Source organism: Serinus canaria, chromosome 6, assembly GCF_022539315.1.
Source record: "Serinus canaria isolate serCan28SL12 chromosome 6, serCan2020, whole genome shotgun sequence".
NCBI lineage: Eukaryota > Metazoa > Chordata > Aves > Passeriformes > Fringillidae > Serinus > Serinus canaria.
Genome location: NC_066320.1, coordinates 3,799,689 through 3,826,696, shown reverse-complemented (window position 1 = coordinate 3,826,696; position 27,008 = coordinate 3,799,689). Strand labels below are relative to the sequence as shown.

General features: G+C 47.4%; 1 protein-coding gene across 2 annotated transcripts in view; it reads right to left on the bottom strand.

The window, feature by feature from the left end:
* Positions 1 to 27,008, bottom strand: part of PRKG1 (protein kinase cGMP-dependent 1) — a 367,092-nt gene that overhangs the window by 300,185 nt on the left and 39,899 nt on the right. For both annotated transcript variants that reach the window (XM_050976335.1, XM_050976334.1), the window contains exon 2: positions 5,816 to 5,982. In XM_050976335.1, coding sequence (XP_050832292.1) covers positions 5,816 to 5,982 — 167 coding nt within the window. The remainder of the gene's footprint in view (positions 1 to 5,815; positions 5,983 to 27,008) is intronic.

The following is a 27,008-nucleotide window of genomic DNA, read 5'->3' as shown; positions in this document are numbered from 1 at the left end:
TACTTTAGAAGAGTTAATTATTAAGACACTGTAAAATTAAAATAATGAGCTGATAACAGTGGAAGATTTCCTCTGGGTATGGCAGGACAACCCAGTTTCTCCAAGAGGCAGGAAAGCCATGAAGCCTGCAGAGGAAAAACCCTGATCTGACTCCTGCCCAACCCTGCAATACCAGGATGAAAGAAACAAAAATGAACAGTACAAAAGCAGATGAAAGCATGAAACAGGAGAGAAGGAAGACATTTTCCCAAACCCCATGGGAAGCCCTGGGAAAGGCAGGCTCCTTGGAGAACAGGGATTTGTTGGCAGGTTGTGCAGAAATTCCCACATTGCCATCATTTCTAATTCATTCCTTGCCACATGGAGTGTCTGAGGTTGGAAATGGGGGTGTGTATTTTGTCACCATCTATCAGAGGTGGGGCAGTTCTCTTCTGTTCAATGGGCAGTTTTCTTTATCTCTTCCACAGCCAATTCTCCCTCCAGGAGATCTCTGCTGTTCATGGCCATTAATTATTAATTATCTTCTGTCCATGGCCAGTGAGTGTCCCTGCAGGGCTGATCAAATTCCATCATCCCATGGGGAGATGCCCCACCCAGGGGAAGAGCCAAGCATTCCTACCTGGATACAATCTGAGGTTTGGAACAGCCCAGCAGCCTTTGCCCACTGCATTCCCAGAGGAGCAGCTTTCTGCTGCCCTGCATTCCCAGAGGGAGAGCAGGCCCATCTCCAGCAGCCCTGGAGCTGCAGAGGAAAACTCCCCCCTTGTGCAGGATCCCTGCTCCAGCAGAGTCACAGCTGGCACTGCAGGAGGGCTGAGCCCCCCTGGGATGGGACTGTGCCACCACCCTGAGCCCCCCTGGGATGGGACTGTGCCACCACCCTGAGCCCCCTGGGATGGGACTGTGCCACCACCCTGAGCCCTCCTGGGATGGGACTGTGCCACCACCCTGAGCCCCCCTGGGATGGGACTGTGCCACCACCCTGAGCCCCCCTGGGATGGGACTGTGCCACCACCCTGAGCCCCCTGGGATGGGACTGTGCCACCACCCTGAGCCCCCCTGGGATGGGACTGTGCCACCACCCTGAGCCCCCTGGGATGGGACTGTGCCACCACCCTGAGCCCTCTGGGATGGGACTGTGCCACCACCCTGAGCCCCCTGGGATGGGACTGTGCCACCACCCTGAGCCCCCTGGGATGGGACTGTGCCACCACCCTGAGCCCCCCTGGGATGGGACTGTGCCACCACCCTGAGCCCCCTGGGATGGGACTGTGCCACCACCCTGAGCCATCCTGGGATGGGACTGTGCCACCACCCTGAGCCCCCTGGGATGGGACTGTGCCACCACCCTGAGCCATCCTGGGATGGGACTGTGCCACCAGCCTGAGCCCCCCTGGGATGTGACAGGGCCTGCTCTGACTCTCACAGGGGTTTGGTTTTGCGGGAGTTTTTTTGGTGTTTTTTTTGTACTCTTGTATTTTCAATTTTCACGCCATGGAAGGACTCCCATTTGTCTCTGTACTTCAAACAGCCACACAGACCTTGTTTGTGTTCCCTTATCAACACCCAGCTCCATGTCCCAGCAGATCCACAGTTTCTAGGAACATACTGCTTCCCAAGACTCCCAGAAACCCACATTCCCATGGGAAACCACAGTTAGATCCTTCCTTTTGGGGGAGCTACCAAGAAGGAAGCAAGAGACAAAGTCACCTTTAAAAATAAAAGGCAAATCCCCATGGCTGAAGACACAAATAAAAGGAAATTTACGAGGAGAGGGAAAAATACTAAAACAGGGGCTGGTTCTCAAAAAGCTGCTGCTTCCCTCTCCATGCCTGTAGAAGCAGGAGCACACAGGGGATTTTTCTTCCCTCTGGTTCTCCAGGTGTGTGCAGAGCTGCAGCCTCAGAATTCATGTGCAGCACCCACTGACAATACAAAACCAGGAGCCACAAAAGAGTTAATCCAAGGAATTCCTCTTTCACTCTCTGTCACTGAATTATTTCTTCCATGCTTCATGGGAATGTCACCAACCCTAAAAAGGGAGGATTCTTTACACCTATGACTAAAATTTCTAAAAAACCTAAAAGAAGTATATTCTATTCTAAATTTTATTCTAAAAGAAATAAAAATCTGTTTATCCACAGGAGAGCCTCAAACCTGGACCTTGCCACCTGCTTTCTGCACAGGATCTTCCTGCCCTAATCCAACCTGACAGCCTACAAAACCATGAGCCACAAAAGAGTCAATCCAAGGAATTCCCCTTTCCCCCTGTGTCACTGAATTATTTCTTCCATGCTTCATGGGAATGGCACCAACCCTAAAGGGAGGACTCTATACCTATGACTAAAATTCCTAAAAACCCTCGATTCTATTCTAATTTTTTTCTAAAAATAGCTATTTATTCACAGGAGAGCCTCAAACCTGGACCTTGCCACCTGCTTTCTGCACAGGATCTTCCTGCCCTAATCCAACTTGACAGCCTGCAGCTGGGTGGCTCAGCCAGAGGAAACATTTGGGGTCAGAGGTGAGATTTCACATTTATCCTCATCAGTGTGAGGCAGCACCCACGCACAGCCCCAGCCTGTCAACACCACCCAGATCTGAGGTGGAGCTCTCTGAAAACACCTCTCCAGCCTGCCACGTTTTTAAAGTGCTTTCAGCAAAATGTTAGGAATGTTGCAAAGTCAGCAAATGCAAACCTGCAAATGTAGCACTTGGAAAATTCACAGAATTCACACCATCACTGAGTTTGCAGAACTTGAAGACCATCGAGCCCAACCCAGCCCCAACACCTCAATTAAACCATGGCACCCAGTGCCACATCCAGTCTGTTTTTAAACACATCCAGGGAAATGTTTAGGGTTTTTTCCCCTAAAAAAAAAAAAAATGGAGGTAGCAGACTCATCTATGGTTAATTAATAAATTTTTTTGGCTCTAAGAACTCTCCATTTGAACCCCTCTCAGAGCAGCAAACTTTCTCTCAGGAAAGGGAATATACCCAATAAATAAATTTATTTTTCTCTCACAATTGTTTTTCCCTGCAGAGCTGAGAGTTTCAGTGTGGAGTAGTTTAAGGCAGAGCATCACTCATCCCCCTTTTTTCATTCCCAGTCTCACAGCCTGGAGGAATATTCCTGCTGGAGGTGGGCACAGCAGGGATATTTAATGCTGCCAGCACTTTCAGCCCCTGATGGGTACCTGTCACATCACAAATACATTCATTCCCACCTTCAAAGCACAGCTGTAAGGGAAATATTTGGTGTAGGGCATCTCTTGACCCATTTCAGTTAATAAAGAAAAGGTGAGGGGGTTTCTTGCTACTTTTTGAACAAGAGGGAATCAAGGGGTGTTCTCAGAGGGCTGAAAGAACAGCACAGGGAGGGTGAAGCCAGAGAAATAAAGTGGTTTAAAAAATAGGATATGGTGGGGCCAGAGCCTGAAAGCCTGAACCAGGAGCCCTTCTACCCCTAGAGGTGGGAATTTGGCTGGCAAGACACAGACTGTGGGTATAGTCACTACAGAATAAAAAAAAAAAAAAAAAAACAAAAAAAGAAAAATTTAAAAATGCTTATTAGACTTATTAAAAGCAAAGAAGCACTAAATTCAGGATCCTGCTTGCTGAGAAACCTCAGCTTCAGCTCCTGACTCAAAGCTCTGGTTTTTGTCACTAGCAGCTTAAAGAAGAGCAAGAGCCCAAGTAAGGAAGGGAAAAGGAATGAGAATTTCTTTGATTTTTCAGGAAACACCTCTCAGTAATACTTAAAGATGGGTCTCTCCAGTAGAGTTTTGCAAAGAACAGAGATTTTATTTGGGTTGATTGTGCTAATAATTGAGAGGACAGAGAATGATGAGCCAAAATGAGCTCTCAGAACCATAGCCCAACCTATTTGATAATGTCCTCTCCCATTTCCATGACTTCATCATCACTCATTACATTATGTCTAAACACAGACTATAAACTCTCCATAATTGGGTTTGCAAAGCATTATGCACATTTAGGGAGCTATCTAAATAATCTTAAATTAAGTTACAAAGCCAAAGGGAAGAGCCAAGTCGTGCCCTCACACACACACAGGGCTGCCAGGAGAACATGGAAAACCTCAAGTGCCCAAAAAGCACAAAATTTGGTTTTGACACACATTTGTTGCACACTCATCACCACAAGGCTAAATAATGACCATAAATATGATAAAAATCTATCAGCAGTAAAGGCTGATCTGATTACCAAGCTATGCTCAATACCCCAAACCATGCTGGAAACAGTTCTGCCCCTAAATCCCCCCCAAAATCCTCTCCAGGGAGTGGGAAGAGGCTGAGCAGGAGATAAATGCACCCTGATTCCAACATGTGTCCTGTTCTTAGGGTTTTTTTTCCAGGGACAGCACTGAACACAACATCCCAAAAGCAGCCAGGCAGCAAAAACCCCGTGAGCAAACCTCTGGTGTGGGGGGAGTTTGGGAAGTGAGCACAAATCTGCACAGGGCAAATCCTCCACATTTCTACTAGGAAGAAAATACCATTCAAGAATTATTTTAAAGCAGTTTTTTATCATCAACAGAACAGACTGTGCACCTCAAAGTAGCCTCTGTATTCAGAGGACTGAAAACCTTAAATCTTTCCATGCAAACCTTAAATCTTTCCATGCAAACCTTAAATCTTTCCATGCAAACCTTAAATCTTTCCATGCAGTGCTGGGGTTGGAAACACATAATTCACATAAAAACCCATTTCAACGTGCAAAATTCAAAACTATGAAAAACCAGAGGAATTAAACCTGTGCCTTGAGAAAGGACTTAACCTTAAAAGGACAGAAGCTTCAAGTTGTTTTGGGAAAGCAGTGAGGAGTATTTGCAGCTATACAGCCTGAGGAATTTGGCAGGAAAGCTTGTTTAAAGGATGGCTTACTGCCTTGGAAAGATTTCTGTTTAAAAGAACAATTGTAGATATTAAAATATGGATGAGCAAGTGAAAAGGTGTTATCTGGCCAAAATGTTTGAGTCTACCAGATAGTTCTGGTGAGGAGCAAGAAGAATTTGATAAGCTTTTATCTGTTGTGGTACCAAATCACAGCAGGAAGGAAAACAGGGATATTTCCCTGAGAACTCAGGATCAGCCACTCTGGATGCACACGAGGTTTGCTCCAGCTCAGTAACTCTGACAGCTGACATGCACTTCCTTAACAATAAAAAGCACAAATATACACAAAATATGCTCAGTTTGACACGTGGAGAGCGAGACAACCTGGAAAGCAGACAAGGACAAGGAGCTGGGATTTTGGAAAGGCAGAGCATTGGCAACACCTGCTAAAGGATTTTTACAAAGCTGAATGAGAAACCCCAGCACATCCTGGGACACAGCACGTGCTGGAACACAGGGGCTGATCTTCCTTTGTGCCCAGGATGCACCAGCACCATTTTCCATCCTCCCAAGGATGAAAATTAGAGCCCCATGGGCTGTGCCCACACTTCCAGCTGGGAGGAGGCTGTGAGCACCTCCTCCCTGCTCCACAGCCACTTCCCATCTCCATTCCTTCTGCTAAAACCCTCATTGATCCAGCAAACCATCACCTCCAAGCACAGCCACTCTGCTTAGGGGAGGTTCATTCCAATGCAGGGTTAACAGCTTTCACCTCCTTTCTTTAGCCAGGCAGGCACACAAATCCAGGCAGAATTTTCCAGGCAAAAGCAGTCCACACAATTTTTAAGCAACCATATTTAGACAACCTCTTTCTCTGAAACCTTTTTTTTCCCATGAAAGGTTTTGTGTGCAAGTGTTGAAAAAAACAAGGAATAAGTAAGATTTTTCCCAACCCTACCTTCCATGACGTAGACCAGGGATCCCACATCTCCCTCCTTGATGATGCAGCTGTCCTTGCCATACTCCACAGGGTACATACAATCCACAATCTCCTGGATCTGGGACAATTCCAGGTTCTTCATGAAGTCATTGTCAAGGATTGCTTCCTTTATTAGCTCCTTGGACCTGGGGAACAAATAAATTCAGAAAAAAAATCAGTGTTTTCCCTAAAAACTTGCAGAGAAGTCAAAGAAAAAAATTACAGAGATGTGAACTTGAAATTGTTTTTTGTAAATAAGCTCTAGACACGTCCAGCATTGCAATAAAAATAGATTTTGTGGAGTTGCAAAATCCTCTTTTAGCTACAAGTTTCACATCTACATTAACACAGCTACTTGGAATATCTTCCATACACAAAACTGAAAGGAAGCACAAACAGGAGGGTAACAGATTTATTACTTGGTTTATTATATTTTCTATTAATTATACAAACTGGAGCACACCAAAGGGTGACACTACATGGATTCTCTGAGTATTTACATTCTAATCACTACAGGAGGCATTTGGCACAAAATCCCTAAATCCACTTGTGCAGGTGGACAACTGAGAATGGTCTAGATCAGGATTTAACAAAACTCAAGCTCCTAAAACACCTCCAGGCTGGACAGCAGCTCCTCACCCTGGGGGCTGAACTGCTCCCTGCAGAGCCTGAACAGCCAGGAGGGATTTAATTGTTGGAAATATGAATATGAAACAAAGCTTTCAAAGAAAAAACACTTTAATGGATCCTGTCTTCTTGAAAAAGAGCCAAAGTGGGACTTGGGGAGACCCAAACTGTGGGAAATGGATTTGTAGAGAATTCTCAAAGCCTGACTGAAGGCTCAACACAGTGTGTGCATCTGTAGGCAAACTTTGGGACAAGAAATGCTGACTTAGAAATGCCAGGGAACAGGACAGACTTTGTGGAGAGAGAAATGGAACCAGAAACAAGTTTCAAAGGATGGCCTTGCAAATGAGACTGGGTACTTTAGAGAAATAGAACTATGAAAAATCTGTTATAATCATAAACACTTATAGTGTAATATAATTTAAAAATAGTTGGCTTTGATTGTGATGTCATGAATTGTAACATCTGTATTTTCTCACCCTTCTCCTAAGGCTGAAAACAGAATAAAAGTTTTTTAAAACCCCTCTCACTTACCCCATCTCTAAATCCAAAAAGAGCTTAATCTGACACCAAACCAGCCCAGCCTTGCACAGGGTTAGAGCAGCTCAGGGTCCCACCCACCACACTGCCAGCTCGGTGATGTTTAAGATTCTTTTTATTCCTTTGATAGTTTGGAGGTTATTTCAACACAGCTCATTCCACTGGACACCAGAGGCCACCAGAAGTGACCCTGCTGAAGGGCAGCAGGGGACAGGACCAGGCTGCCAAGGACATGGCAGGCTCAGGGCACCACAAAACCATTCCTGAGGGTTGGAATCTGCCCTCACACCCATCCCTGGCTGCCCCTCCAGTGTGCAAATAAGGACCCCCAGGTAACCCTGCACCTGGGGCATGCCTTCCTTTCAGCAAAGCTGGGGACTTGTAAGGCTGAGCAGGTGCTGCACAGCCCCACTTCCTCCATCTGCCAGACAATGCTCTCCCTGCTGTGCCTTGATTCAGCTCCTGACTGCTCTTCTGACAGCCACCCCAAACGAGCTCCTTATTGGTGGTGCCCAACTGGCTGCCAGAGAAAACCTAATTAAAGCTTTTGTGCTCATCATGTCAACCTGCACTCCAATCCCAGGCTTTTATGTCATTCCAAGGCTCCAAAGTTATTTCATTTCTCCTTGATAGAGTCAGGATTTCAAGTGGAGTTGCTGCAAAAGTGAAAAGACCCAAAAAGACAGTGGGGAATTCCTGGCCCAAGTCAAACCTCCCTCTGGATGCAGAGATGCTCAGCTCAAAACAAAGCTCTCCTTGTTGGAATTGAACATGGGAAAGGATTTGAGGAGGAGTTGGGAAATTTGGTCCAAACAACAGCAAAGGAACAAGAAAACTCAGTTGGACTCAATGAGCTTAAAGATCTTTTTCAGCCTTTATGATTCTAGCTGGGGGAGAAGCAGCAAAACAGACCCAATGTGAACAAATTTAGGGAATTCAAGAGCTTAATAATCTTATCAATATTATATTAATAATAATATGATCTCAGATGTGTAAGAGAACATCTGAACCGCCTGATTCAGTCTCTGTCCTCAACACAGGAACATCACAGCAAGCTCAGAGGGCCCCCCAGGTCATCCAAACCCTTTTAACCACCCCACAAAATACATCACCATGAAGGAAAACACATTGGCTGAGCCATCAATGAAACACAGCTTCATCTCTGCCACATCTGAGCATCCTGAAATTAAATACCCACAAGGAAAGGGCTGGATAATAACTCAGTCATGCTTGAATGTGAGCAAAATAGGCTTTATTAGTAGGGATAATTGGTTAAGATGAGACTTGGACTACAAAGCCTGTGAGAAAAGCACCTCCAGCTGCCCTTAAACAGGGCTGGCTGGAGGAGAAAAACCACCTTGCAAGGCAGCTACTTATTTATGAGAGCATTTCATAGAACCCCAGGTTGCTTTGGGTTGGAAAAAACCTTAAAAATCATCTCCTTCCACCTTTCCCACCACAGACTAAACCACCCTCAATAGTCTGGGAGCTCCAAACTCTTCCAGCAGGAAATATTCCATCCATCTTTTAGAATAGAGTAAGAAAAACAGCAGAGTTTGACTCGCCTGAAAATGAGTTGGTCCTAAAAAATACAATGTCAGAGCTTCAAGCAGAGCTCCTCTATTGTTCCCTGTGAGAGAATCTTCATCACTCTTAATAATTCAGAAAAATTATTCATGCACTGTGGCTTGCCAGTCCCACACACTCACACGTGCCAGGCTTTCAACAACTTCCACATTATTTTATTTTTATTATCTTTTCTTTCCCTGTAATTCACAGGAGCCATTTCAAATCACCAGGCTTTTTTCTATTGTGTTTATTCTCATGTCCAATCCCAGGTGGGAAAAGCCCTCCCAGACCATCAAGTCCAGCCTATGCCCAATCCCCACCTTGTCACCAGCCCAGAAACAGATGAACCTCAGAGCACATGAATTAACTCCTAGTTCCCAATTATTCAAATAAAAATTTATAGCAAATGCTTCTCCAAGCCACGCCATTCCTTAATCATCACCATTATTTCAAAGCAGCAGCTATCCCACACATGTGAATACAGGAATCTACCCAGTAATACAGAATAAAAAGTATTTTAAATGGTTAAAAATCACACTCCTGCCACGGCAAGTAAGTGCTTTAAACAAGATACAGCTGTTCCATTACCTCTTATTTTCCAACAGCATTTCTTCTGTGCTTTCTGGTTCAGGTTTCTAATAGGAACAAGGCACAAACAAAATAACCTACAATATTTGTAAGGCATCAGGACTGTTTCCAAGTGAGCTTGTCTGAAGGAGGAGGATTTCCATGAATATTTACTTAGCACTGGAGTGGATGTCTCTGCCTTCAGAGGGTCACTCAGAGTAGAAAGCAGTTATTGCCATCTTTCCTCTCCAGAGCAAGCCTGGCACCAAGCCATCCCTGTTTTCCTGCAAGATTAATGACCAAATGTGCTGGAGACTTGATGAAGAGTTTAAAAAGAGGGCACAATCCTCTGTGATACATCCTGTCCCAAATCAGTTTAGGTCCATCACAGTAATTAATAAGGCAACAGGAGGAAGAAGCTAATTGCATTCGAATTTGCAGAAGTCATGCAAAAAGAACCTTAACAAGTTCCCTACAAATACACTCAATGCATGAAAACCTGCTCGTGCTGTCTCTCAGGAGCAAAGCACACAGGGGGGTGTCCATCCACCCCTCCCAGTGTCCATCCACCCCTCCCAGTGCTGTACTGGGCTGCTCTGCTCCCCCAGCCCAACCAGAGCCAGCCACCAGCACCCCCAACAAGACAAGCCAAAGAAATTTAGTTTTTCTGTCCCAGCAAACAGGGGCCCTGCAGAGAAGCTGTGCTGAGCTGTGGAAAGCTTTGTTTTAAAGGTTTGCAGTGGCCATAAAATGCAGAATTTCAAACCCTGCTATGGACATCCACTGGCACAAAGGCAGGAGATAAATAAAAATACTGGTTTGGAACAGATGGGAAATAAAACCCGAGATGCATCCCCAGCAGGGTGGAGAGCTTAAGAGAGGGGGATTCTGCCCCTGTGCTCAGGTGAGACCCCACCTGCAGAGCTGGCCCAGCACAGGAGGGACCTGGAGCTGCTGGGGAGAGTCCAGGGAGGCTCCAGGATGAGCAGAGGGAAGAAAGGCTGGCACAGCTGGGATTGTTCACCTGGAGAGGAAAAGGCTCCAGGAGAGCTCAGAGCCCCTTCCAGTGCCTAAAGGGGCTCCAGGAGAGCTGGAGAGGGACTGGGGACAGTGCCAGGACACAGGGAATGGCTTCCCACTGCCAAAGGGCAGGGATGGATGGGATATTGGGCAGGAATTGTTCCCTGGGAGAGGGGGAAGGGGCTGGAATGGAACTGCCAAAAAGCTGTGGCTGCCCCTGGATCCCTGGCAGTGCCCAAGGCCAGACTGGATTTTGGGGCTTGGAGCAGCCTGGGACAGTGGGAGGTGTCCCTGCCCATGGCAGGGGTGGCACTGGATGGGATTTGAGGGCCCTTCCAGCCCAATTCTTTCTGGGATGCTCTGCAATGCCTGCAGTAAAACAGCCAACCCTAGAGCACAGGCTGCTGTTATCCTGACAGGAATTTCCATTGTCCAAGGAACACAAGGAATGCTCATCCCAGGCTCTTCCCTCAGAGCAACAAAAGCCACATTCCCACCGCTGGGTTTGTACCTTCTGGCATGTACAATAAATATGGCACACAAAGTTGTTCTTCATCCCAAAAGGACTCATCTCAATGTGGAAAAGCTATTTATTAGCTTTTAAGGAAGGGAAAAATTTAGGAGCAGATGAAAAAACTTCTGACAGACCCCTCCAGGGATGCTTCCAGAAACCAAAGCCCTCCCACCACACCCTGTACTGGTGCAGCCCCAGTTTGGAGTCTGCAGGAACCTGAGGGTCAAGGGGAGCTACCCAGGAATCATCCCCCAGGGAATCTGCTGCTGGTTAAGCAGAGGTGGGTCAGGAAAAATAGAAGAAATTAAAAGTTCAATTTAAAGATTAGTGACATGATTCTAAATGTTAGGGTGCTTTACACCACAGCTTTGAAGCAAAACTATTTGAAATTATCAGTAAGGAAAACGAGAAGCAATGTACTGGCTGGACAGGCAGAAAGATACCTGCAAAAAAGGGGAAGAAAAAACACACTTCAGAGTGACAAAAATAAGAAAAAACATTTAGCTGTTTCCATCTCAAAACTTTTCAACATGCCAATACTAAAGGGGGGAAGGAGTTATTTTTTCTGATGCTTCCCCCATCAGGAATTAGCAACTACTACTACTAACCTAAATCTCCATATTTAGGAGGGAAACACCCACAGGAACTTGACCAAGCAGACAGAGAGAGTTCAAGTTTACAGAAGTAAAAACACAGGGTCCTGGGAGAGAAGAACTTCTTACTTACTCATACAATAAACCCTGCTCAAAGCTACTACAACCAGTGGCACCTTTTGGGGCTGGGTCATCACTGCTGTAAAAATCCAAATTATTTGTATTTTTTGGGACCTTCCATATCCCTGCCCAAGGAATTAAGCTGATTTCAGAGATAAGAAGCATGGAAAAAAAAGCATACAGCCTCTGCCTCCGAATCTGAGGAGGGATACAAGAACCCAGCCAATTCCTACAACAACTGTTTAAAATCCACACTGTGAAATGTTTAAAAGTGTTTACTTCTACAAAATGTGGCCATGGAAAAAGGAAAAAAAAAAACAAAAAAAACCCTTCCTTAAAAAGGGATAACACAGCCAAGGATTATGCCTGCTCCAGCTTTCCAGAAACTCCAGCAGGATACAAACACACAGCAAGAAGTGTTAGATTTTTTTTTTTAAAGCTGTCTCCAGATGTATCTCCCTTTCCAAGGGGTTGTCCATTCCAAGAGGCACAAAAAGCAAAGTTTCCAGCAGGGCTGGGGAAGCTTTTTGCTCAAAGCTCACCTTTGTAGAGCTTCTAACTCTGGTTTAAGCATTTGTGCAGTTCAAAGAGTAGGCAAGACTAAAACACACACTGAGCTCTGCTCTGGAGGAGAATCCCAGAGTGGTTTGGGTTGGAAAGGACATTAAAATCACCTCCTTCCACCCCCTTTGGGCTGTCCCAAACACCTTCCACTATCCCAGGCTGCTCCAAGCCCCAGTGTCCAGCCTGGCCTTGGGCACTGCCAGGGATCCAGGGGCAGCCCCAGCTGCTCTGTGTCTGTGCTGGGGCCTCTCCACACTCACAGAGAAGAGTTTATTCTGTCTAAGGAACCTGAATTTCCCCTCTGGCAGAGGGAAGCCATTCCCTGTTTCCTGGCACTCCAGTTATTGGTGCAGGGTCCCTCTCCAGGTTCCCTGTGTCCCTTCAGACCCTGGAAGGAGCTGGGAGGTCTCCCCACACCCTTCTCATAGCCCTGCTCTCCCAGCCTGGCTCCACAGGGAAGCTGCTCCAGTCCCCTCAGCGATTTCAGGGGTTGCTCCAACAGTTCCACATCCTCCTTCCATTGAAGTATCTGCAGAACTCATCTCCTGTGTCCTGGCCATGCATCCAGAGGTTCCAAACTGGCAGCTGAGACCCACAAAGCCTTCAGGGATACCAAAAGGAGCATCATCAAGAGACAGCAGTCCAAACCTTTTTCCTGGGCTATGGATTAATGTCAGCTCCTAGGTTCCCACCTAAGAACCAGAGGTAGGAAGCAGAACTTCCAGGATGATCATTTAATCTCTCAACCACCAACCTTCAGCAAAGCTGCTTTTGCAAGCAAAGTGAAATTCCAGGTGCCAAGGCAAGGTGGAAGGTCCTTCCTGAGGGCCCTGGGTGCCAAAGCTCTCAGAGCAGGAACAAACCCCCAGCACAGGGCACTTCCTGAAGGCTGGAATGCTGGATAATCCTAAAAGCTGCAAGGGAGCAAATGGATCTCTCCATAACTCACCCCGAGGAGCAGAGCAGGAGAGGAAAGCTCAGACCTTTGGGTAAGATCTGGGGCTTGTTTGGGCTCCAGTGCCATTAATAGCTGATAACTCTGCATTAGCTGTTTGTTTTGGCTCTGGATAAAGCCCACTCTGGATGTTCCTTCAAGGGAATTTTAAATATAACTCCAGAGAGCTATTCTTGTGTCAGTAACTGGGAATAAGAGTAGGATTTAAGTCTGGGACCGAGTAACATGGAGGCCTTTAAATACACTCGTGGATTTTCTTTACAAGGCCTCCCATTCCCACAACACACAACCCACAGCCCATCTTCAGGTTGTAGGGGAAATTTCTGAGCAGGATCTCAGCATCTTCAGTGTGGCTGCTCCTGAATAGCTGGATGGAAGTATGTTCTTCACAAGAATCCACTCAAATTTTTAACCAAAATGCCAATTTAAAAAGAGGTTAAGCAACTCTGCCCTGATCTAAACCTGTAAGTCAGGAAAATAGCTTCCACATTTCTAGATTTTCTTGCACTTCAGTACCACTCAGAGTCACAGAACCGAGTTGCTCTGCAGAGAATGTTGCTCAGACAGCTCCATTTAGGATTTCTAAATATATCAGTACACTGCTGTTCATTATATCATATTTTGGCATTCGACATTTAAAAAGAAAAATCATTTAAGAAAAAAAAAAATATTCAAATCCCCTTTCACCTACGCTGAAAATTGCTGTTGGTGTAAAAATACCGTAGGCAAGAGTTGGTTAACTTGAATTTTAACGTGTCTCACCCCACAGATCTTAATTTACCGCCCTTTTTTAGGCTCCTATTTTACATCCTACAAAGGCCCAGGTTTAGATACCAGAAATGTTGGCAGGCTCAGGCAGGAGAAGAAGTTGGCTCTTGCCAGCACAATTTGCCTCCTCCTGCACTCTCTGACAGCTCCGAGGAACTCCCACGTGAGCTGCATTTTGAGAAACCACTACCAAGGCCCTGGAGCAGGATTAAGCAGCTCCTTGATTACCTGAAGCAAATAGAAGAAGCTTTGGGCAGATAATGGGAGGTGAAAACACAAAAATCAGAGAAACATTTGGGTTGGAAAAGATCTCTAAGGCCATGGAGTCCCAGCTGTGCCCAGTGCCCACCTTGTGCCCAGCCCAGAGCACTGAGTGCCACCTCCAGCCCTTCCTGGGACACCTCCAGGGATGGGCACTGCAAAGCTCCCTGGGCAGCCCCTGCCAAGGCCTGAGCACCCTTTCCATGCAGAAATTCTTCCAGAACACGTGGCAAAGCCATGGTGAAGGGGGATGGGTGTCTCTAAGGGATGCCTGGCCAAAACCAAGCAGACTTCTCAGGGGTGTTACCCCGTGCATTTCACAGTTTCAGCGCTCACATCCAGCACAGCTGTGCTGGAGCCTTCTTGCACCTACAAAAATAGCAGAGAAAACACATGTCCCCATATGTCTCCCCACCCAGGAACCCAGAAACAGCCCAAACTCCTCCAGAAGGAGCTCAGTGAGCAAGACAGAGTCACAGAGACCCAGACAACACATCCTGAAGGTCACAGTGATCTTGAAAAGAACCATGGAGTTGAAAGGCAGGAGTTTCTCCATCCATCAAACCATTATCCATGTGGGCTTCCAGTCCTGGCAGCTCCAGGCAGTGACCCCTGACTGGAGGCAGGGATGAGCAGTGGAGCTAAATGGCAGCTCCAGTTTGCCCCAAGTTTGTCAGTGCCCTTGGAGATCTGCGTGGCTCCCTGGGGATAAATGAAGGTGTGGGCAGTGAGCTGCACCCAGATTCCCTGGACAAGGGAGTTACTGATGGCCACCATGGAGATGGCTTCACCCTGGTGCAATGGGCAGGAAATCTGCCAAGGGGATGATAACCTAATTTACATAGAGGCAGAAATCCAATTAGAGATCCTCTGAGCAGAGACAGCTCACTCTGCTCTCCTGGATTAGAGGCTGAGAACACGTCAGGAGCTCCTCCAAGTGCACCGTGGGCCAGGAGAGATGGATGTGCTCTGCAGAAACACTTTGCTCCTCCCTGACAAACACATCCACAGGGAATGCTGTCACAGCCAGGGAAATATAGAGCTGCTCCAGTGAAAGTTCAGGAGGGGGATTCACAGGAATTGTGATGGATGGGGAGGGGAGAACAGCGACAGAGATTTCACATCCCTCACTCTGATTCACCCAGCCCTTGTGATGGATGGGACTGTCACCAGGGAAGTTCCATCAGCTCTCCCCAGCCTGGAGAAGTCCCTGGCTGAAATGCCATAGGCATGTGGCAGTGGAATGCAGACAGTGCTTAGAGCCTGGGTCTTCCAATAAATATTCCTGAGGATTTTAGGGAAAACTATTTCTTCCTACTTCACAAGTCAGCAGGAGGCCTGACATTTGCAGGCAGGCTCTGGGACATAAATATCTGCAAGATGTGTGGCACTACCCAAATAACTCCCCACTGACAAGGGCCAAGGAGCAGCCAGTGGGGACAGAGGGGCAAGATGTGCCTCCTCCCAGAAGGGTCACTCCAGGATACAGCCATGGGAGCACATGCTGCAGGCTCTGTCTAGCCTGCCAATAAACCAGATTAGAGCTGGACAAGCACCTTGTGGCCGGCAAGATGAACTCTGAGCAGCCACACAACTTGATAAGGTTTAACTAGAGAAAGAGCAGCAGCAGCAGGAAGCTCAGGAGGTGTCTGTGAAAAAGCAGGGGGATGGGGCTGGGAGCAGGGCAGCGCTGCTGCTGCCTTCCTTCTGCTCAAAGGCAAGTTGGGGAGAGGTTGGCACTTAAAATATTATTTTCTCATTCCTATTTCTACTGCATGAGCATCGACCATGACAATGCCACTGAGTTTTGAAGAATACGCCAACAACAACTGCTCTGCACAGCTCCCTGAATCCAGGGACAGGACAAGGGGAAAGGGGCTCAGGCTGGGCCAGGGGAGGCTCAGCTTGGACAGCAGCAGGAATTTCTGCATGGAAAGGGTGCTCAGGCCTTGGCAGAGGCTGCCCAGGGAGCTTTGCAGTGCCCATCCCTGGAGGTGTCCCAGGAAGGGCTGGAGGTGGCACTCAGTGCTCTGGGCTGGGGCAATGCCTCACGGTTTAGCTTTTCTATTTTTCAGGTTCTGTGGTGCTTTAGTGGGCAGGTCTGAGCTTCACATTAAGGGATGGTGAGCTCTCTGCACAGAGCAGGGAGACAAAACAATTCCTGCTCCAGGTGGGGACCAAGGTCAAATGATCCAAATCTCAGGGCCAAGAGCATAAACAACAGTGGAATAAAGACAGAAAAACAAGCAGGATTGGACTTCATGGGCTAAAGCTGTAACTGGACAATGAACTCCAAGATGCAAATGGAGCAGAACTGATCAAAGTGACAGACCCTGTTACCTCATGTCCATTTTGTGCCCATTTTGGTTCACCTTGGGTGCAGCCCTGGCTGGGCTCTTGTGCTGCCCAAGGTGGATCCATGGAGGAGATCCTTTTAATAAATCCCTGCTTTATTCTTTAGCTCTCTCTGGCCTCTGCTCTAGGGCACCCTTCTCAAGGCACCAGGTGGGGATCAGGCACTGGGTGGACTCAATGACCCTGGAGATCTTTTCCAACCTTAATAACTCTGTGGCACTAAAGCAACACAGGGCTTGTACTCAGAAATTCTCTTGCTCATCATGTTTTAGGAATTCCACTCAGAATCTCATGGTTGTGATGTTGCCTATGGCTGTAACCAAAAAAAAAGAACCCAAGCTCTGAAGATGGAGGACACAGCCCTTAACACTGTCCTCATGGAGGAGAGATCCCCCAGCCACAGAAGGAATGCCCAGCACTGCAGGAATGAGGGCAGCACAAGGCAAACACTTCCACAGAAACCCTCTCACCAAAAAAACCATAACACAAAAAAACACAATCCCAGGCATGGAAAGCTCCTGTCTCAGGGATTTTAAATCCTCATAAAATCTTGGATTGTAACAAATCTGCAGGGGGCAATGGGTGGTGGGTTGGGGATTCAGAGAAATTTCCCTAATTTCCATGAACCATAGGGGACAAACTCCAGGGATACCTGCAATCATCCAGCCACATGTAAGCACAAGAGAGAACTTAAAGGAAATGTTTTGAAGAATAAGAGTGACAAATGAGAGAAAGCAGGCACCAAATTCTGATGGAAGGCAAGGGAAAGATGAAGAGCTTTGAATTTGAAGGACTTTAGGAAACAGCCCTTTTCTTTGATCAAAGTAACTCTCCTCCAGAAGCACTGAATGTTTCCAGGAATTTCAGCCTGGAAGGATACTGAAAGGAAATGTCCTATTTGTGGCAAATGGGAAGATATTTTTGAACAAGTTGTAACCTCACATTTCATGGCATCACTTGTCCTCAGAGAATCCTAACAGGAATGGACACACAGAGGTGAAACAAGGATGCAGCAATACAAAAAGTGCTGCCCAAGGAAAGCTAAGGAACGGCATGGAGACTGTGAAATCACAGAACCAGTTAAGCTGGAAAAGGCCTCCAGGACCATCCAGTCCAAGCTGTGCCCAGTGCTCATCTTGTCCCCAGCCCAGAGCACTGAGTGACTGGCACAGCACACGTCACAGCTGAGACAGCTGACACACAGAGCATCACTAAACAATTTCAGTAAACATCAGCCCCTACAGAGCAACACCTTACCAGGTCAAAAGGCTTCAAGTGTCTGCTCATACAGAGGAACATCCCATCACTTCAGAAGGCTGCAAGCAACTGCCCTTCTTGTTCTTCAGCCCAGCCTTTTATACCCCCATGGTTGATGCACTGCACCTGTGTGCCCTCTGCTCCCTGGGTGATTGGTCAGTGCCCCTGGGCTCATTAACACCTCATTAATTTCAATATCAGTCACCTGTCCTGCACAGCTGCAGCCAATTAGGGATGAGGCTCAGCCCCAGCCCCACTCCCAATGAGCACAAACTCTGTGCCTACAGTGCCACCTCCAGCCCTTCCTGGGACACCTGCAGGGATGGGCACTGCAAAGCTCCCTGGGCAGCCCCTGCCAAGGCCTGAGCACCCTTTCCATGCAGAAATTCCTGCTGCTGTCCAAGCTGAGCCTCCCCTGGCCCAGCCTGAGCCCCTTTCCCCTTGTCCTGTCCCTGTTCCCTGGCAGCACAGCCCGACCCCCCCTGGCTGTCCCCTCCTGGCAGGGAGTTGTGCAGAGCCACAAGGTCCCCCCTGAGCCTCCTTTGCTCCAGGCTCAGCCCCTTTCCCAGCTCCCTCACAAGGTTCACATTCCAGACCCTGAGCAAGTTTTGGAAGTCACTCACTCTGGTCCTTAGGAGTCACTGTGACCTCCTGGTGTTACAGCCTGGAGAACCAGAATCCCAGTGTGGGATCCATTGAGGCATTCCCAAGAAAAGGCTCTCCCCTTTACAAACAGGGCCATTCCAAGGAGAAACAGGAGCAGCACTTGTTTCTGAGGACAGACAGAAACAGGCTTTAAGGCACACAGCTCTTCTACCTCTCTCAGCAAGCCAGGAAAGCCCCAAAATTTACAGCTCAAATGTGCTGCCATGCTGCTGCCCAGGTGCTCAACAAAAAACATTTGGTTCACAGGAAAGCTCCACACAGGGCACCAGAGAGAAGAACCAACCACACTTCGAGGCTGAGAACTGGGACAGAACAAATAAGCCAGAGGAGGGCAGAGAATTAAGCTTCCTTTATCTGCATCACATGAGCAGAAAACGAGGTTTGTTCCCATAATGTACTGCTGGCACTGCTGTCCTGCCCTTAACTCTCCCCTCTTCCACCTCCCTCATGTCTCATCACCTTCCCACTCCATCTCCCAACTCCAAAACGCTTGCTCCCATTGCAGCCACTCTGGCTCCTGTTCCTTTTTCATCTGAGTGCTTCCTTTGACATTCCTGGTGCAGAGCACCATGGATTTCTCTTTCCTTTCCCTCCACCATCCTCCCAAATGCTTCCTCCCCTCCTGCTCCTCCTGCAGGTCCCTGCCCCTTGCTCTATCACTGCTCTCATGGGGCAGCTGAGCAAATAGCAGCCAAAACAAATGAGGAAGCTGAGCCCCAGGCCACGAGAAATACTCACATTGGAAAAGGGCTGCAAGGAGCCAGAAGGACCCCAAGGGTTCCACCTGGCAGAAGAGGAAAGGAAGAAGGAAATAGCAGATGTGTCTTGGATGACATCTGGTGGGATATTGGGAATTGGGAATTGTTCCCTGGCAGGGTGGGCAGGCCCTGGCACAGGGTGCCCAGAGCAGCTGGGGCTGCCCCTGGATCCCTGGCAGTGCCCAAGGCCAGGCTGTACATTGGGGCTTGGAGCAGCCTGGGATGGTGGAAGGTGTCCCTGCCCCTGGCATGGGTGGGCTTTAAGATCTCTTCCAACCCAAACCATTCTGGGATTCTATGAATGGCTTTCAAAGTGTGAAAGGAAATTTAATTGCCCTGTGTGGACAAATACTATTAAATCTGCAGGATCTTCCCTCACACACAGACCCTTCCACCCCCTCAGTTAAGGATGCACATGGTTAAATAAAATTGCTTTTTCAGAGCTGTAAGAGTTGGAGTTGCTGTTGGAGGGTTGGGCTTGTTTTGCCCCACAATGTTTTTAAAAGGGAAACAGGACTTTGTGGGCTGACTTGAGGAGCTGAAATCCATGGAGGAACATGTCCAACTATTCAGCCATTTTCTTCTGAATTATGAATGGAAGGGGTGGCACTGAAAAGGCTTTAAGGTCCCTTCAAGCCCAAACAATTCTGTGATTCCATGACAATGAAGAAATAAAAAATCCCACAAAAAAAGCAGAACAGGACATCAGTGCATCACAAGGAGACAGAAATGGTGCTTCTTCCAATAGAGCACATGTAGGTTTCTAGGGAAACAGCTCCTTTCCTCTGTCCCAAATATTTCACAGGACTAGAAAAGAAACCTTGTTCACTTTCTGAAAAGCACTGCTACAACTCTTCTTCATGTTCTGAGTCTGTTCCATGCCCCACAGGCTGCACTGAGGAAATATTTACATGAAGGAATACACAGAAAGAGCTAAAAAGAGATGGAGAAAACGTGCCTGCCAAGGAGCAGGGTTATTTCCGTGGAGGAAACAGGAACTACTGGAGGACACTGAAATAATTCAAATCCAGTTTAATCCCAACAGGCCCAAAAAGTGTCATTTAAAATTTAAGTGTATTTTAAAGATAACAGTTATTTATTCAAGTCAAAAGCAGGCACGAGCTGTTTGCATCAATGCTAATATCCCATATATTCAGGTGATTGGAAAGATCAGCCCAAGCCTGTGTTAAACACAGAACAATGAAATTAACTGGCACTGGAATTCTTGGAAAACACACCTTCCTTTAATGAGTTTATGAAAAAATAAAAAACATTCCAGCCTTTTAAGTCAATGAGAAAACAGCACAACAGTGTCACTGTTATATTTTCTGGAAAAATTTCTTTGCCCAGGACTTTGCTCCTGGGAAGCTGAGAAGCCTCGGTGAAAAATGAAAATAAGAATTATCTGATCTGCTTCTCCTGTGTTCTGCTGCTTTGGAATGTGGTTTGGACATTGTTTACCCACAGGTGATTGTTTCATTGGTTTCATGTGAATTGTTTTCAGTCATTGGCCAATCAGTGCCAAGTTATGTCAAGACTCTGTAAGGAGTCATGAGTTTTTCATTATTCTCTTTTAGCCTTCTGTCTATATCCTTTCTCTATTCTTTAGTAGAGTATTCTTTGATATAATATAGATCATAAAATAATAAATTAGCCTTCTAAGAACATGGAGTCAGATTGATCATTTCCTCCCTTTGTCAGGGGTCCCAGAAAATAAAACAACTTTGAGCATTCTTTTTACAATCTAAATGCAGCCTGTTCTCCCAAACAGCCACAGCAGCCAGAGCTGAATGGAAAACTCAAACCCAAAGAAAAGCAGCCAAACCCTGGGTGGGTCGTTGTTCATCCTGGGGCCTGCACTTCCACATCTCCTTTTGCAGCAGGTTTGAAAAGTCCTTCCTTTTCAATGGAATTCACTTTATTTACCCTATTTCACCCACAAAGATCCACCTTATCTGAAATGAAACACCTCTGCTCACCTAACAAAGCCTTTCGGGCAGCTGTGTTGCACAGGCAGATTTTGGAAAAGTATTTTAACTGTGTCCCTACGAGACATTTTCCCTCCAGCACTGAGAACTCCTGGGATTCTTCACTGTGGAACACTAAGAAGAGGAATCCACCTCTTCCAGCTAAAGGAACTGGGACATTCTGCTTCCTTGGACCCACTTTGTAATGCCAGGACAAGGGGGAATGGCTTCCCACTGCCAGAGGGCAGGGCTGGATGGGATATTGGGAATTAGGAATTGTTCCCTGGCAGGGTGGGCAGGCCCTGGCACAGGGTGCCCAGAGCAGCTGGGGCTGCCCCTGGATCCCTGGCAGTGCCCAAGGCCAGGTTGGACAGGGCTTGGAGCAGCCTGGGACAGTGGGAGGTGTCCCTGCCATGGCATGGAGTGGAACTGGATGAGCTTTCAGATCTCTTCCAACCCTAGGAATGCCATGATTTTCCCTATCTATTCCAATAATAAAATTACCAGGTTTTGAATAATCTGTAGCCCCAGTGTCCTTTAGGTGCAGTGGTTCCAAATGGGGGCTAAAAGCAACATTAAGATTTAAATTCCCCTCGTTTTTCCCTCTCCAGCCTGTGATTCCAGCAGCTGGCAGCTTTCACTTCCCACCACAGAACTACTGAGGCTGGAAAACCCCTTTAAGATTGAGTCCAACCACCACATTCACCCAATGTCCCCAAGTGCCACATCCACACCTTCATCCTTGGATACCTCCAGGCATGGGGACTCCACCACCACATTCACCCAATGTCCCCAAGTGCCACATCCACACCTTCCCTGGACACCTCCAGGGATGGGGACTCCACCACCCCCCCAGGCAGCCCCTTCCAATGCCTGACACCATTTCCATGGAAAAGTTTTTCCTTTATCCAGTATAAACCTCCCCTGGCACAGTTTGAGGCCACCTTCACAAGGTGCCCAACCATCCCAGCATTTCTTTCCTCCCAAACTGTAACTCTTGCAGGAGACCTCAGGAATACAACATTTTCCACCTGCCAGTTGCATGGATCTGCTTTTCATTTTTTTTCTGGCAGCCATCCCAAAAAGCTGGTGGATGTGAAGCTATTTTCTCCAAATCCTGCTTGGACAATTTGCCTTCCTGCTCAAGGAATAAAATCTAACAATTCCTCTCTGTGCTGGTTAATAAATCTGCATGCTGCTTTCAGGTTTTTCCTTTTTTTTTGTTTTCCAATAGAGAGACAAGGCTGTTCTATTTATAAAGGTCAAGTAAATTGTGTGCAGTCTGTGGAGCCTTAACATCTCTGTGTTATTAAAACAGAATATTTCATTTAAACAGCCCCTTTCAGAGAGAAAAAGGAATTTCTCCCACTAACACCTCTTCCCCCTTCCATTCTGAGCTAAGGTCTGTGCACACGGAGGAGAACACAAGTCTTTGTTTGTTCTCCACTTGAATTATAACAACTATTATTTTTTTAAACACTCTACAACACTTTTACAGGTTGTTTGGATAAGGCACAGCCATAAATCCTGTCATGCCAGGAAAAAGGCTGGCAGAGAGAAAAGCTGCCAGGAACAGCAAAGGGGGTTGGGGCTGAGGGGGGGTTAATCAAGGTTTAAGAGGCTCAACCTGGATAAAAACGTTGCCTTGGGACACATTTCTGCCATCTTCCTGTACTGGAATGATGTCCTGAGGGACTGGGACTTCCACATGAATTTCACATGAGGTCAGACAAGGATTCAAGAGCTGCCAGTGCTCAAACCTTCCTCAGTTCTGTGCTTAAACCAGACTGGTTTAATCTTCATCCACTTAACAGCAATCGCAAATAAACGGGTTTTTAGTGGCCACAGTGGTGATTATGGCACAGCAAAATGGGGCAGACTGCATAAATCCAAGGTTCCAGTACCTGTGATGCTGCTGGCACTGCACAAAGCCCAGGCAGGCCCCCAGGAACACAACAAACACAGAATTCCCATCTAAGCCCATCCCAGTCACAGCATTCCCAGCTGAACGCTGTGCCTCGCACTGAAAGCACAGCACAGGAGACATTCCTCAGCTGGACCAGCACAGGAACCCAAATTCCTGATGGCATTTTGGGTTTGGCTGGTGGGTGGCTGAGAGCTGAGGGCTGTCCTGTGCCACCAAGCCAACGTCAAAGAACACAGGCACAACCAAAAACAGAGCTGAGCAAGGGATCTCCCCAGGCTGGTTATTATATTCTCCACCAGAACAGCTCAGAGAAGGCTGTAAAGGCAGGACAAAGAAGTGCCAGGCAGAATTAGTCCCTGCAGGTGCTCCAATTCCATTTTTCTGGACAGATATGCCCAGCATTGCCAGCTGGAAGCTCAGCAGCAGAAACCCCAAGTGACCAGCTCTGCCCCACGACAATCAAACTGGGCTCCACAAAGCCTTTAGATTAACAAAAGAAAAACAAAACAAAAAAAAAACCCACCTAAAGTTTCTAACCTGAGCTTTAACTATTCCAAACTCTTCACACCATTAGCACACTTCTAATAGACATAAACCCAATTTTAAAGATTGCTGTGTGGTTTAGTCTCAGGTTACCAGGAAAAGAAAGTCTTAAATAACCCTGTAATTAACCTGTATCTGCATTAATGTTTGTTCTTTAGGTGGAAATTTGAGGAAAGCTTTTCTGCCTGTGAAAATCAATGTCCCTGAAATGAGAACACTGGAATTTTAAGTGTCCTGGTTTTGTTATAGAATGTGCCTTGCTATTTAATCAGGAATGAAAAGTAATTTCTAATCACCAAGCGCCCGTGCTTATGAAGCAATTACAGTTAAGGCATTCTCTGGGATAGAAAAAAAACTCATCAGCACTAAAAGCCAGACAGATGAAAGCCTGCAGTGATGGACAGAGCAAACCTTGTGCTGACCACAATTCTCTCCTCCTCGGGTCCAACACCCCAAACTCCCCAACTTGTCATAAATTAGGAGGCAAAAACACATGAACAGCGTAAGCACATCTAAAAAGGAGAAAATAAAAGAAAAAATGAACTTCCTACTGCTCTCTGGCCACCCCTGAGGCTGCAAGCAGCACTTCAAGCAGGCTGATGAAATCCTCCTCGTCAAAGGCAGCAGAGGAGTGTTGTGATCTGCACACTCCCTCTCCTAATCTGTTCTGGCAAGGCGATTACAGGAGCTGCTTCCTTTAAAAAAAGTCAAATTTATGCACACACGAAGAAAGGGCTAACTGTACAATCAGTCCCAAGAGCAGTGCCAGGAAAAGAGCCTGCTGCAAGGGGAAAATGGGATGCAAAATGCAGCCTGGAAGGGAAGATGCTGGCTTTTCAGTTCCTGCTTTATAAAGGAGCAAAAGGTCACAGTGGTCATAGAATTCCAGAAGGGTTTGGGTTGGAAGGGACCCATTGGAAGGTTCCCATCCAGTGCCACCCCTGCCATGGGCAGGGACACCTCCCACTGCCCCAGGCTGCTCCAAGCCCCAACCTGGCCTTGGGCACTGCCAGGGATCCAGGGGCAGCCACAGCTGCTCTGGGCACCCTGTGCTAGGGCCTGCCCAATTCCTTCCCAATATCCCATCCATCCCTGCCTTCTGGCAGTGGGAAGCCATTCCCCCTTTGTACCTCCATGTTCTAAAGGATGTCTCTCCATGTTTCTTGCAGCTCCTTCAGGCCACAATTTGGTCACCCCAAAGCTTCTCCTCTCCAGGTGAACAATCCCAGCTCTCCCAGCCTTTCCTCCCAGCAGAGCTGCTCCATCCCTCTGCTCATCCTGGTGCCTCCCCTGGGCTCTCCCCAGCAGCTCCAGGTCCCTCCTGTGCTGGGCCCAGGGCTGGGGCAGCTCTGCAGGTGGGGTCTCACCTGAGCCCAGGGCACAGGGGCAGAATCCCCCCCCATCCCCTGCTGCCCAGGCTGGGGCTCAGCCCAGGGCATGGGGGGGTTCTGGGTGCCAGCTCTCACCCCCAGCACCCCCAGCTCCTTCTCCAGGGCTGCTCCAGCTGCTCATCCCCAACCTGGATCCATCCCAGGAGCTGCCCTGACCCAGGGGCAGCACCAGCACCTGGCCTGGTTAAACCCATGGGATTCCCAAGGGCTCGCATGGAGAAGAGTTTGGGGGTTCAGGGTTTTGTACCTGAGCCAGGCTGTGCAGACAGGGCTGAGGAAGGACAGAGGAGAGAACATGGCTGGAGAAGGGGACTGTGTGCCCAGCACTCACCTTTCCCATGTCCAGCTGGGACAGATGTCCCTCCCCTACTGCTCCCCATCACTCTTCTTGAAGGGAACAGAAGCCACCAACAGCCAAGACATTTGCAGACAGCCCAAGAAGCAATTTTGAGGGTGTGAGGGGGAGGGTCAAGAGCAGCAATCTGTTTATTTGGCACCTAAATATAGCCCAGTTAACTCAGCAAACATTTTCTCTCTACTACATTGCTATTTTGTCTGCGTGCAGAGGCTGCAAGGAACCAGCTGCAGCATCACCAGTTGATTACATTCTCTGATGAGGAATTTGCTTTTGTTCCTCAGCAGAAATTTCTGCCACTATGTGCCCCTGACCACTCTCCCGGGTCTTGGGTATGAAAATTCACTTTTTTGCTAAAGCCCCAGCACAAAGAAGGAGCTTTTCACCTCAGCCATGCCTGGCCAGGAATCAAGCCCCTGATAATCAAACAGGACACATCAGGTGGCTGCTCTTTCAGGCTGGCCACAGGCTGATTAATTGTTTCATTCTACACCAGGTTTATTAAGTTCTCTCATTCCACACCAGGTTAATTAATTCTTTCATTCCACACAACGCAGCTGCTGCTAAAAGAGAGGTTTCTCAACCAGCTGCACTCAGAGTGGAGCCTGCTGCTCAGAAAAGTCTTCATGGACAGTAACCAAAAATAAGATTGGGCATTTTGAGGTTCTTGTTTAAAAGCATTGTAACCCTTCAGAGCATTTCCAGAGGTTTTTTTCCCTTTTTGTTACTTTTTTTTTATAGGACTGCACACCTGGACACCTGTAGCATGTAGAGGAAAACTTTTTCACTATGAAAATTAGAATGAAATCATAGAATCCCAGAATGGTTTGGGTTGGAAGAGACCTTAAAGCTCATCTCATTCCACTCCTGCCATGGCAGAGACACCTTCCACCATCCCAGGCTGCTCCCAGCCCTGTCCAGCCTGGCCTTGGGCACTGCCAGGGATCCAGGGGCAGCCCCAGCTGCTCTGGGCACCCTGTGCCAGGGCCTGCCCACCCTGCCAGGGAACAATTCCTAATTCCCAATATCCCACCCATCCCTTCCCTCTGGCAGTGGGAAGCCATTCCCTGTGTCCTGTTCTAAGTCCCTCTCCAGCTGTCTTGGCACCCCCTCAGGCCCTGGAAGGGGCTCTAAGGTCTACCCAGAGCCTTCTTCTCCAGGCTAAATCCCCAACTCTCCCTTCCTTTCCTCCCTCCCAGGAGAGGTTTCAAATGATTCATCACTGATTTTTTTTTCCCAGACCCACTTAAATCCCACCTTGCCTGAAGTTCTACCACGCAGGCAGATCCCTGTCAATGCAGCATCTGATTTATTCTTCAGATGAGTCCACAAACAGACAATTGATTTAACTTTTAAAAGCCCTCCCTGCACAACAGATACTCCTTAAAAAGCACAGGCCACGGGCAGAAGGAGAGATCTCCACTCTAAAATAAAGACAAAAACACCAAAAATACACATCTACAATTCCTCTGCCGTGCTTTCACACTAATTTGCTGAGGTGGCTGCCTTTTATCCTCAATGTTTGTATTGCAGCAAAGTGCACTTGAGTCAACAAAGCAATCCCACAGAAAATGGTGTCAAGGCACTGAGTGGCTGTGGCTGAGCAATCTCAGGCTCCCCAGCCCAAACTGATTTTAAAAGAACACAGCTTTTAAATCTTCTGGAAACACTGAGCACAAGAAAGGTTTAAAGTGAGCAGATATTGGTAGAAGGAAAAAAATCCTGCTGTTGAGCAGTGAGAGAGATGTGCCAGTGATGGGTCTGAAACCAGCAAGGGATGCTCAAGGTGTGCATCCTGCTGTCCTGCCCTGCCTGTCCCTCAGTGTCCCAGGGATTTGATGTCACCTGGTGGCTG